Source organism: Lagenorhynchus albirostris, chromosome 9 (assembly GCF_949774975.1).
Source record: "Lagenorhynchus albirostris chromosome 9, mLagAlb1.1, whole genome shotgun sequence".
In the NCBI taxonomy this organism is placed as follows: Eukaryota; Metazoa; Chordata; class Mammalia; order Artiodactyla; family Delphinidae; genus Lagenorhynchus; species Lagenorhynchus albirostris.
Window position 1 is genome coordinate 50,177,465 of NC_083103.1, and position 12,668 is coordinate 50,190,132.

The following is a 12,668-nucleotide window of genomic DNA, read 5'->3' on the forward strand; positions in this document are numbered from 1 at the left end:
AAACTAACCCGTGCCCTCACTCGTACGCTCACCCTAAACCATTGTCATACCCTAACCTGTACCCTAAACCGTCCCCGTCCCCTAACCCTAACCCTAACCCTAACCCTTAACCGAAGCCCTACACTAACCCGTCCCCTAATCCTAACCCATACGCTAAAACTAACCCGTGCCCTCACACGTACGCTCAACCTAAACCGTTGTCATACCCTAACCTGTACCCTAAACCGTCCCCATCCCTGTCCCCTAACCCTAACCCTAACCCTAACACTAATCCTTACCTGAAGCCTTACACTAACCCGTCCCCTAATCCTAACCCGTACGCTAACACTAAACCATGCCCTCACACGTACGCTCACCCTAAAACGTTGTTTCACCCTGACTTGTACCCTAACCCGTCCCCATCCACGTCCCCTTCCCCTAACCCTAACCCTAACCCTTACCCGAAGCCTTACGCTAACCCGTCCCCTAATCCTAACCCGTACGCTCACACTAACCCGTGCCCTCACACGTACGCTCACCCTAAACCGTTGTCATACCCTAACCTGCACCCTAATCCGTCCCTGTCCCCATCCCCTAACCCTAACTCTAACCCTAACACTAACCCTCCCCGAAGCCTTACACTGACCCGTCCCATAATCCTAACCTGTACGCTAACACTACCCGTGCCCTCACACGTACGCTCACCCTAAACCGTTGTCGTACCCTAACCTGTACCCTCATCCTTTCCCGTCCCCGTCCCCTAACCCTAACCCTAACCCTAACCATAACACTTACGCGAAGGCTTACACTAACTCGTCCCCTAATCCTAACCCGTACACTAACACCAACCTGTGCCCTCATACGTATGCTCAACCTAAACCATTGTCGTACCCTAAACTATACCCTAAACCGTCCCTGTCCCCTAACCCTACCCCATCCCTAACCCAAACACTAACCCTTACCCAAAGCCTTACCCTAACCGTTTCCCTAATCCTAATCCTTACGCTAACACAAACCCATGCCCTCACTCTTATGCTCACGCTCAACCGTTGTCGTACCCTAACCTGTACCCTAAACCGTCCCCGTCCCCTAACCCTAACTGTAACCCTAACACTAACACTTACCTGAAGCCTTACGCTAACCCGTCCCCTAATCCTAACCCGTACGCTAACCCTAACCCGTTCCCCCACACATATGCTCACCCTAAACCGTTGTCATACCCTAACCTGTACCCTAAACCGACCCTTCCCCTAACCCTAACCCTAACCCTGACCCTAACCCTTACCCGAAGCCTTACCCTAACCCGTCCCCTAATCCTAACATGTACGGAAACACTAACCCGTGCCCTCACATGTATGCTCACCCTAAACCGTTGTCGTACCCTAACCTGCACGCTAAAACGCCCCCTTCCCTAACCCTAACCCTAACCCTAACCCTATCCCTAACCCTAACCTTTACCCGAAGCCTTACCCTAACCCGTCCCCTAATCCTAACACGTACGCTAACACTAACCCGTGCCCTCACACGTACGCTCACCCTAAACCGTTGTTGTACCCTAACCTGTACCCTAAACCATCCCCGTCCCCTAACCCTAACCCTAACCCTTACCCAAAGCCTTGCCCTAACCCGTCCCCTAATCCTAACCGTACGCTAACACTAACCCGTGCCCTCACACGTACCCTCACCCCAAACTTTTGACGTACCGTAACCTGTACCCTAAACCGTCCCCGTCCCCTAACCCTAAACCTAACCCTAACCCTTACCCGAAGCCTTACCCTAACCCATCCCCTAATCCTAATCTGTACGGTAACACTAACCTGTACCCTCACACGTACGCTCAACCTAAACCGTTGTTGTACCCTAACCTGTTCCCTAAATCGTCCTCATCTCCGTCCCCTAACCCTAACCCTAACCCTAACCCTAAACCTTACCCGAAGCCTTACACTAACCCGTCGCCTAATCCTAACCCGTACGCTAACACTAACCTGTGCCCTCACACGTATGCTCACCCTAAACCATTGTCGTACCCTAACCTGTACCATAAACCATCCACGTCCCCTAACCCTAACCCTAACCCTAACCCTAACACTTAACTGAAGCCTTACCCTAACCCGTCCCCTAATCCTAACCCATACGCTAACACTAACCTGTGCCCTCACACGTATGCTCATCCTAAACCATCATTACATGCTAACCTGTACCGTAAACCGTCCCCTAACCCTAACCCTAACCCTAACCCTAACCCTTACCCTTACCCGAAGCCTTACCTTCCACCATCCCCTAATCCTAACCGGTACGCTACCACTAACCCGTGCCCTCACACGTACGTTCACCCTAAACCATTGTCATACCCTAAACTGTACCCTAAACCGTCCCCTTCCCCTAACCCTAAACCTAACCCTAACCCTAACACTTACCGGAAGCCGTACTCTAACCCGTCCCATAATGCTAACCCATATGCTAACACTAACCCATGCCCTCACATGTACGCTCACCCTAAACTGTTTTCGTACCCTAACCTGTACCCTATACCATCCCCGTCCCTGTCCCCTAACCCTAACCCATACCCTAACCCTTACCCGAAGCCTTAACCTAACCCGTCCCCTAATCCTAACCCGTACGCTAACACTAACTCATGCCCTCACACGTATGCTCACCCTAAACCATTGTCGTACCCTAACCTGTACCCTAAACCATCCCTGTCCCCTATCGCTAACCATAACCCTAACCCTAACCCTTACCTGAAACCTTACCCTAACCCGTCCCCTAATCCTAACCCGTACGCTAACACTAAATCGTGCCCTCACACGTACGTTCACCCTAAACCGCTGTCGTACCCTAACCTGTACCCTAAACCGTCCCCATCCCCGTCCCCTAACCGTAACCCTAACCCTAACCCTAACACTTACCCGAAGCCTTACCCTAACCCGTCCCCTAATCCTAACCCATACGCTAACACTAACCCGTGCCCTCACACGTACACTCACCCTAAACCCTTGTCGTACCCTAACCTGTACTCTCAACCGTCCCCTAACCCTAACCCTAACCCTAACTCTAACCCGTACCTTAAGCCTTACCCTAACCCGTCCCTTAATCCTAACCCGTACACTAACACTAACCCGTGCCCTCACACGTACGCTCACCCTAAACGGTTGTCGTACCCTAACCTGTACCCTAAACCTTCCCCGTCCCCTAACCATAAGCCTAACCCTAACCCTAAACCTTACCCGAAGCCTTACCCTAACCCGTCCCCTAATCCTAACCCATACGCTAACACTAACCCATGCCCTCACAGGTATGCTCATCCTAAACCATTGTCGTACCCTAACCTGTACCCTAAACCGTCCCCATCCCCTAACCCTAACCCTAACCCTAACCCTTACTCGAAGCCTTACCCTAACCCGTCCCTTAATCCTAACCCGTACACTAACACTAACTCGTGCCCTCACACGTACGCTCACCCTAAACCGTTGTCGTACCCTAACCTGTACCCTAAACCGTCCCCGTCCCCTAACCCTAACCCTAACCCTAAACCTTACCCGAAGCCTAATGTGTGACTGTGGTCTGTTTTGTAATTCAGTTCATGTGTAGCGATGTTTACCTTCCCTCTTTAAGTGATATCTTATGATAAGTCTCATTTTCTGTGTGACTTCTTTCACTTAGAATCATCATACCTAAATCCACTCATTATGCTGCTACTAGCCTTCTGACATTGATTTCATGGCTGTGTTATATCCCATTTTACATAAGTACCACAACGTTTTTATACTATTTTCTCTTGCCTGGGATATTTACGCTGTACCAGAGTCGAGGTTCTTATAAATGGAGCAGCCCTAAACTTTGAAGTGCCTGTGTCTTGTTGATTTTTAGTCTTCCCAAGATATATGCCCGTGAGTGGAAGTGCCCTATGCTCTGTAGCTCTCTTTTTTAGATGTTTTAGGAAACAACATACACTTCTCCAGAGTGGTTGTCGGCAATTTATATCCCCCCCATCAGCGTAACAAGGCTCCCTGTTCTCCATTGTTTATCCTGCATTTCTGGATTTTACACTTTGTTCGGATGGCGCTTTTCACCGGTGGGAAGTGAGACTTCTTTGTAGTGCAGATTTGCCTTGCCTGCTTGCTTGGTTGGCCAAAAAGGGCGTATGCGTTTTTTCCTGAATATATGCAGGAAAAAACGCATACGCCCTTTTTGGCCAACTGCATCATTGTCGAAGTTCTGCCGCTTTTCATGTGCTTTAAAGGCGAGTCCAATCTACCTCTTGAAATCTGTTTCCTGCAATTCTGCCTTGCGTTCAAATCCTCTTCGTTGCCTTACCTCAATATATTGTTGGACGATAGTTGTCAATTATAACTCTGCAGGTTTGTGAATTGCAGTGTCCCTGAGCTCCATTTTTCAACTCGCTTTTTTGTGAGCTGGCCGCAAAACCGCAGGATTGCTTCAGGCCCTATTCTGGTTCTGGGGCCGCAGGCTGAGTCTTTGGTCAATTCCTCTTCCTGATGGGAAATTAGAGTGACATGTGCCTGTCCAAACACCTACAGCTAGTCTCTCATTTGTTCCCCCTCTTCCCGTTCATCCTCTGGACAAATTACAAACTGCTAAACACGAGGTTAAAAGTGCTGATTCTCCAAGTGGGGAGATTGTTAGTAAAGCGGCTGGAATGGCGAACCCAAGCAGCAGGAGATGACAAATCAGGTGCATTTTAGAGACCTTTCCCAATCACACGGTGTACCATCCTCTGGGTTTCCTGTGCATCTTGTAGCTGTAGGAAGATTCCCTTGAACCTAGAGAGTTGGAACCCATTGAATGGGAAGCACACAGTATTAATGTAAAGGGTCTGCATTTGCTCACCCAACCTCACCAATCCTCTCAGCCCCAAGAGTGTCCAGCCTTATGTCTCATCCAGCTGTGGGTATAGATGTGGTCAGTCCAGGTTGCATCACAGCTCGTGAACGAATTTTGTAAAAATTTCTCTCTCTTTCACTGTCCTTGTGTTTTGTGTTTGAAATTTATTTTTATAATGGGGTTTAGCTGAGTTTCACTGCTGTGTTTATGCCACTTTACACACACTTGATTCACTTACAGAGAGATATCAATACATAAGTTTTAAGAGTCTTACTAGTGAGATATGTTCTTCTGTGGTGAATAGGGGGTGTTGAGTCCAGTTCATTGAGCAAGGAGTAGGTCTTGTCTATTACATATTTGGTTTATGGAACGGTATCTGTGCTAATTTCAAACTCTTGTTTTATGCACCGCCCCACCTCATCTTTCCCCTTAAGCAGGCATAAGTGTGTTTTCTAAATGTGTGACTCTGGTCTGTTTTGTAATTCAGTTCATGTGTAGCGATGTTTACATTCCCTCTATAAGTGATATATTATGATAAGTTTCCTTTTCTGTGTGACTTATTTCACTTAGAATCATCGTACCTAAATTCGCACCTTATGCTGCTACTAGCCTTATGGCATTCATTTCATGGCTGAGTGATATTCCATTGTACATAAGTACCACAACTTCTTTATCCATTTTTCTCTTTCCTGGGATATTTAAGGTGTACTGAAGTCGAGGTTCTTGAATCAGAGCAGCCCTAAACTTTGGGGTGCCTTGTCTTGTTGATTTTTAGTCTTCCCACGATATAGTGCTGTGAGTGGAAGTGCCCTATGCTCTGTAGCTCTGTTTTTTAGATGTTTTAGGAAACACCGTACACTTCTCCAGAGTGGCTCTTGGCAATTTACACCCCGCACGTCAGAAACAAGGCTCCCTGTTCTCCATGGTCTGTCCTGCATTTCTGGATTTTACAGTTTGTTCGGATGGCACTTTTCACCGGTGGGAAGTGAGACTTCTTTGTAGTGCAGATTTGCCTTGCCTGCTTGCTTGGTTGGCCAAAAAGGGCGTATGCGTTTTTTCCTGAATATATGCAGGAAAAAATGCATACACCTTTTTTGGCCAACTGCATCATTGTCAAAGTTCTGCCGGTTTTCTTGTGCTTTAAAAGCGAGTCCAATCTACCTCTTGAAATCTGTTTCTTGCAATTCTGCCTTGCTTTCAAATCCTCTTCATTGCCTTACCTCAATATATTGTTGGACAATAGTTGTCAATTATAACTCTGCAGGTTTGTGAATTGCAGTGCCCCTGAGCTCCATTTTTCACCTCGCTTTTTTGTAAGCTGGCTGCAAAACCGCAGGATTGCTTCAGGCCCTATTCTTGTTCTGGGGAGGCAGGCTGAGCCTTTGGTCAATTCCTCTTCCCGATGGGAAATTAGAGTGATATGTGCCTGTCGAAACGCCTACAGCTAGTCTCTCATTGGTTCTCCCTCTTCCCGTTCATCCTCCGGACAAATTGCAAACTGTGCGAAACAGAAGTTTAAAGGTGCTGATTCTTCAAGTGGGGAGATTGTTAGTAACGTGGCTGGAATGGCGAACCCGAGCACCAGGAGAGGATAAATGAGGTGCATTTTAGACACATCTCCCCATCACACGGTGTACAGTCCTCTGGGTTTCCCATGCATGTTTTAGCTGTAGGAAGATTCCCTTGAACCTGCAGATTTCGGACCCATGGAATGGGTACCCGGCAGTATTACTTTAAAGGGTCTGCATTTCCTCATCCAACCTCACTAATTTCTTAGCGTGAACAGTTTCCAGCCTTATGTCTCATCCTGCTGTGGGTCTAGATGTGTTCAATCCATGTTGCATCACAGCCCCGGAGAAAAAGTTGTAAGAAGTTTTCTGTGTCTCATTGTCTTTTATTTTTTTTAATTTATTATTATATTGGTTACAGCTGATTTTCAAAGCTCTGTTTCTTGCTGCTGTACATCCACTTGATTCACGTACAGAGAGACATCAATAAATTCTTTTTCAGATTCTTACCAGTCGTATATATTCTTTTCTGGTGACTTGAGTGTGCTGAGTGCAGTTCTTTGAGCTACCGTGTAGGCCTTGTTGATTATCAATTTGGCATTTGGAATGGTATTTTTGCTAATTTCAAACTCCTGGATAATGCCTCACCCCTCCCCACCTTTCCCCTTTAGCAGCCTTACACGTGTTTTCTACATATTTGACTATGTTTCTGTTTTGTAATTTATTTCATGTGTAGCCATTTTTGATTCCACCCTTAAGTGATATCTTATGATATGTGTCTTTTTCTTTCTGACTTATGTCACTTAGAATGATTGTACGTAACTCCTCTGGAGTTGTTGCAATTGGCCTTATTTCATTGATTTCCGGACTGAGTAATATTCCACTCTACATGAGTACCATATCTCTTTTAACCATTTTTTCCTTCCAGGGACATTTAGGTTATATCCAAGTCGAGGCTTTTTTAAACACAGAGGCGGTAAATGTTGGGGTGCCTGTGTCCTGTCGATTTCTGTTTTTCCCAAGATATATGCCCATGAGTGAAAGTGCCCTATGCTCTGTAGCTCATTTTTTAGATGCTTTAGTAAACACAATACACTTCTCCAGTGTGGCCGTTGGCAATTTATATTTACACTATCAGCCTCACAGGGCTCCCTTTTCTCCTCGCCCTGTTTACACTTTATGAGGATGGCTCTTCTGACTGATGCGAAGTGATACCTTTTGTAGTATTGATTTCCAGTGCCCACCTGTTTTGTTGGCTAAAAAGGGTGTATGCCCTTTTCTTGAATATATTCAGGAAAAAAGCATATGCCTTTTTTGGCCAACTGCATCGTAGGCGATGTTCAGCCTCTTTTCTTGTGCTTTAGTGGCGAGTCCATTCTACCTCTTCAAATCCCTTTCCTGCCATTCTCCCTTGCTTACAAGTCCTTTTCGGTGACTTACCTCAAGACATTTTTCGGAGATAGATATTTTCCACTCTGCAGTTTCGTGAATTTTAGTGTCCCTGAGTTTCAGTTTTCAACTTGTGTTTTTGGGAACTGGCCACAAGAGAGCGGGATTTCCTCAAGCCTTTTCTGTTTCCGTGGGCAATCCTAGCTCTTGGTCAGTTCGTCTTCCTGATTGGAAATTAGAGTGACATGTGCCTGTCCGAACACCTAGGACTTGTCTCTCATTGTTTCTTCTCCTTACGCTTCATCCTCTGGACAAATTCCAAACTGTGTGCAACAGGATGTTGACGGTGCTGACATCCCCAAGTGGGGAGATTATTAGGAAAGACGCTGGAGGGGTGAACCCGAGCACCAGGAGATGAGGAGATGAGATGCCTTTTCCAAACTCTTCCCGATCAAATGGTGTACCATCCTCTGGGTGTGACAGGAATGTTTTAGCTGTAGGAAGGGTCCCGTGCATGTAAGGAGAACACCAGGGATTTTTCCAAATCAGTGTCTCCATGAACCCCAAACTGGGGAACTTTTTAAGCTACGGCTACACGTATGTTCATTAAGAGCCTTGGGAGTAGGCAGAGTCCAAACTTTAGATGATTGAAGTCTTCAGGGTCAGAAGCGCTCACCATCGGCTTCCCTTAGGTTACATTTTATCTGTCGTTGATAGATGATGTCGATAAAAATATCTATTCTTTTTCAGATTATTTCCCCTTATAGGTTATTGAAAAATATTGAGTGTAATTCCCTGTGCTATACAGTAGTTCCTTGTTGATGATCTATTTTATACATAGCAGTGTATATGTGTTAATCCCAAACTGTTAATTTATCCCTCCTCCCACCTTTCCCCTTTGGTAATAATAAATTATAAGATTTTATACTTCTCAAAAATGGGGGAGCTAAAAGAAGGTATCATTTTCAATGGAAAAACATTCAAAACAAGATTGAAGCTTTAGCCAAGATTATTAGATGTACATCCTTGGAAAGAAATCACTTTATTTCTCTAATGTTGACCTGACAAATAAGACAAACCTCTTGAACTTGCTTATAATAAAGTGATGGAAATATCCAATGGAAGTGTTACAAACATCTTATTTTACCCGAGCCTTATACACTGCTCTATGTTAATTACAGTTTGGCTCACACATCTGTTCATTGAAGTTACAATATTCTCAATTTCTGTTACTGATCCTCCAGAGTGGGCCCCAACAAGGGTCCCCCTGCCCAGTGTCATTGGAGCCAACAGATCAAGACTGAGTTTGGTTCAGAAGCAAAGGAAACTTTATATTTTGATCAGAGAATGGAGAGGTGAGAGCGTGCACTCCCCTGCGGGCTGTGGGCGGGGCTGTTGTGTAGGGATCCCGGCAGCGTCAGCGGGAGGGAAGGGGCGGAGCTCTCGAGGGCCGGGTTGGCTGCAGCTCAGGCTCTATGTCGTGGAGTCTGCATGGGGCCCCGCGAGCTGAGGTGTCGGCCCAGCCATTCTGCACTAGGAAATTGGGTCTGAAGTGCTGGGTGTGGGACCTCTGCATGCGGAACCCTAGGAGCACGTGAAATTAGACAAAGCACAAAGGAAAAAAAGGTTAGACTTTATTTTATTGCCCAGATTCCATTTTTATCTCCCAGGAATTTTTCATGGGCTTTGCCAGTGACAAACCCCTCCTCTGCCTTTTGTCCCATTCCTCATTCTTGGGGCGCTGTGGGTGCAGACCCCTCTTCTGTAACTGCTTCGTGCTGAGTTGGGAGTCCTCATACCCGGGCGGGGAGGGGCAGAACTTCTCCCCAGCAGCCTCCAGGTGAGGATGATTGTCCCCAGACCTCCTGCCTCACTGCTTGTCCGCCTGCGCACCAGCATTGGAAGTGCTATAGATTCTAATGACCTTTAAGGGTCCAGGAAAGAGATGCACAGAGACGCTGGGGGGGCCGGTTTTACCCCGCCCCACATTTGTTTGGCCACCTTAGGCTGACGGTTTCTGCCAGCCTAGATGCTCTGACCTGTAGTCTGTGCTTTCTTCAATTAGGCCCCTGAATTAACGTACAAACAGCACCAGGTGTCAGAGCCCTGCCTACTCAACTCCCAGACAATCCAGGGTCGGTGGTGATCCAGGACCATGATGGCCACTGAATCAACGTCCTTTTGAAGTAGCCAGGAGTCCAGCCGGTCTTATTGGCCGCCGTCACTGCGGTGTCTGTAGGTTTTTCTATTGTGACAGCATGATAAACGGTTCCCCCGCCAAGCTTATTAGCTCCCCTCTGGGTGCAGTACGTCCTGCAAGCAGTAGTCTGCTCTTTTGGGGCACACTCTTGTTTTCTGAGAGAAACTCCAGGTCAAGTGATGGTCACACGAGTCGTCATGGGGGCCCGTTGCCCCCGGTTGTCTCTGGAGGTTGGAGCTGGAGGGCCTCCTCACTCGAGGTCAGTGTGCCCATGGAGTGACCCCTGCAACTGCAGGGCATGGTGGGTGGTTAGGATCACCACGTGGGGTCCTTTTCCCTTAGGAGGCAGCTGACCTTGCAGGCTGCTGATTTCCAGGTTTTTAGATACCCCCAGTATCCTGGCCAGATGGGGCGGCGGGCCAAGCCCTTGGTGACCGTAACTTCTCCTACCTGGAGGGCATTCTTGCGTTGTTCCATTTCAAGTGGTCCCAGTTTTTGCACTAATACTCCAAGGGCGATTCACCTTCTATGGAGATGTAAAGGTCAAAGGGTTTAGCTAAATTAGGGAGGTCCAGGGCAAGTGTCTGAATTGACTGCTCTTTCCATTCTTGAAAGGCCGCTTCTGGATTCTATTCAAAAGGATCATCATCTTTTCCTTTCAGTGTTTCATATAGAGGCCCAGCTATTAGACTGTAGTTAGGGATCCAGATGCAGCAAACCCTGGCCTCCCCAGGAACCCCTAAGCTGTCTTCTAGTTTTAGGACGGGTAAGGCTGCAAATGGCTTCTTCCCTGTCCTGGGATGGGCTTCTCCGACCTTCTGTGAGAATGAAGCCCAGGCAGGTCACGTTAGTCTGTGATATTTGAGACTTTTTCTTGGACACCTTCTATCCTTTATTGGCTAGGTAGTTCAGAGGCCTACTTAGTAGGGCTGGAGATCAGAATGTCATCTGCATATTGAAGAAGGGTTCCCTTTTCCAGAGGTAGAACTTCTAGGTCTTTAGCTAACGTTTCCCCAAAATGGTGTGGGAATTTTTGAACCCGTGGGGCAGGACGGCCCAGCAGTATTGTTTTTGTTGTATGTTGAGTCTTGCCACTCACAAGCCAAAATTTCTTGTGACTCTGGGACTAATGGAATACAGAAGAAGGCATCATTGAAGTCTAATACAGAATACCATGTTCTGGTGGATGGTAGAATGTCCAGTAGTGTGTAGGAATTAGGAATTACTGGATGTATATCCTTGGTGACTTCACTGACTCTCCTGACATCCTTTACCAGATCCCCAGCAGCCCACGGGGCTCTCGTGGTCAGGCCAATCCCAGGATATGGAGCTCACCTGGGCAGGTCCCCCCCCCCACGCAGCCCATGGGGCTCTAATGGTCACGGCCCTCCCAGGATATGGAGCTCACTGGGCAGGTCCCCAGCAGCCCATGGGGCTCTTGTGGTCAGGCCCCTCCCAGGTTACAGAGCTCCCCTGGGCAGGTACCCTGGCAGGGATGGGCACACAGGAACCGTGCACATAGCCCTCATTGAAGAGCACCCCCAGCTCACCTGTCACTCAGAGCTGACACAGAGCACCTCAGAGCAGGACTTGAACTAACAAACAGCAGCTCTGACAGGTCTGTGGCCCTGGGCATCACTCTGTGCGGCCTCCCTCCGTTTGGTCTTCCAGAGACTTCCACTGCAGTTGGGGCACCAGGCCTCTGTCTCCACCCACCACCCCTCCTCTCCCTGACTCTTGGGTTCCTCTCATTAGGAGAGGGTCTTCTTGAAATTGTCTCCCACCCATGGGCCAGATAAAATGATTAGAGAACAGAGCTGCAGCCCCTTGTCTATCCTGACTCTCAGGAGCCCACACCTGTTCCTTGGACCTGGCCTGTTCAGCAAGGTCCATTTTCTGCAACTGTGAGCCCCTGAGGGGTGAGGATTGGCTGACCTGGGCAGCCTGACCCTGCCGGCCAGCCCTCCCCAGGTGTGCCTGAGTTGAGGTCAATATAAACACTGCTCCAGGAAGCAAGAGCCCCTGCAGCTGTGCCTGACGCCATATTCTCTGCCCCGTCAGCAGTGTCGGGGCTGGGCTGGGGGGAGGGAGTGAGGGGCCACGGCTTTGTGGGTGGCCCGGTGTGAGTGGGGCTCTGCTGGACTTTCTGCAGGAGTTGCCAAGCTGCCACCTGCTAAAGAAGAGGATGTGTCACCCATACCTGCCGCTGGAATTTCTCCCTGGGCAGAGGTGAGGAAGGAAAAAAGCAGTGGGGGCCGGGACAGGAGGGGTATCTCAGGAAGGGAAATGGAAACCTTCCAGAAGAGCGCCCGGGGCCAGGACCATCCTGGCTGGCCTGCAGGCACCAAGTCGGCCTGTGTGCTGTCGCTGGTGTGGCTGCATGGCCCTTCCTATAGGCTTTCAAGTCCTTGTACCTATTCAGGTGTTTTACCTGGGAAGGGTGGGAACAGTTCAGCAGCAGCTGGCCTGGGGCTCAGCTCACGTTTACTCACAGACGTCTCGGCACAGTCCCCCAGCTTTGCAATGAGGACGCTCCTTGCGGGGGGGTTGCTGGCTGCATGGGAGACGATTCCCCACCTCTGACCAACTTCAGAATTGTTTACCACTGGAGCAAGTGCCCTGATAGGGTTTTCCTCTGTATAACTGGTGGGTTCTGTTTTTTTTTTCTTTTTTGGTTCAAGGTAGATTTTATTCCTCTTTTTTGTATTTATAGATATAAGCATGGAAATCATTCATTCATATAAATA

The 12,668-nt window shown here is 48.2% G+C and overlaps 1 protein-coding gene across 5 annotated transcripts in view; it reads right to left on the bottom strand.

The window, feature by feature from the left end:
- Positions 1-9,095: 9,095 nt before the first annotated feature.
- PDE2A (phosphodiesterase 2A) overlaps positions 9,096-12,668 on the bottom strand; it is a 185,643-nt gene continuing 182,070 nt past the window's right edge. For 4 of the 5 annotated variants that reach the window (XM_060159917.1, XM_060159916.1, XM_060159918.1 and 1 more), the window contains one exon: positions 9,096-9,305. In XM_060159917.1, coding sequence (XP_060015900.1) covers positions 9,188-9,305 — 118 coding nt within the window. In that variant the 3' untranslated portion in view covers positions 9,096-9,187. The remainder of the gene's footprint in view (positions 9,306-12,668) is intronic. The other variant, XM_060159923.1, reaches the window with a different exon arrangement.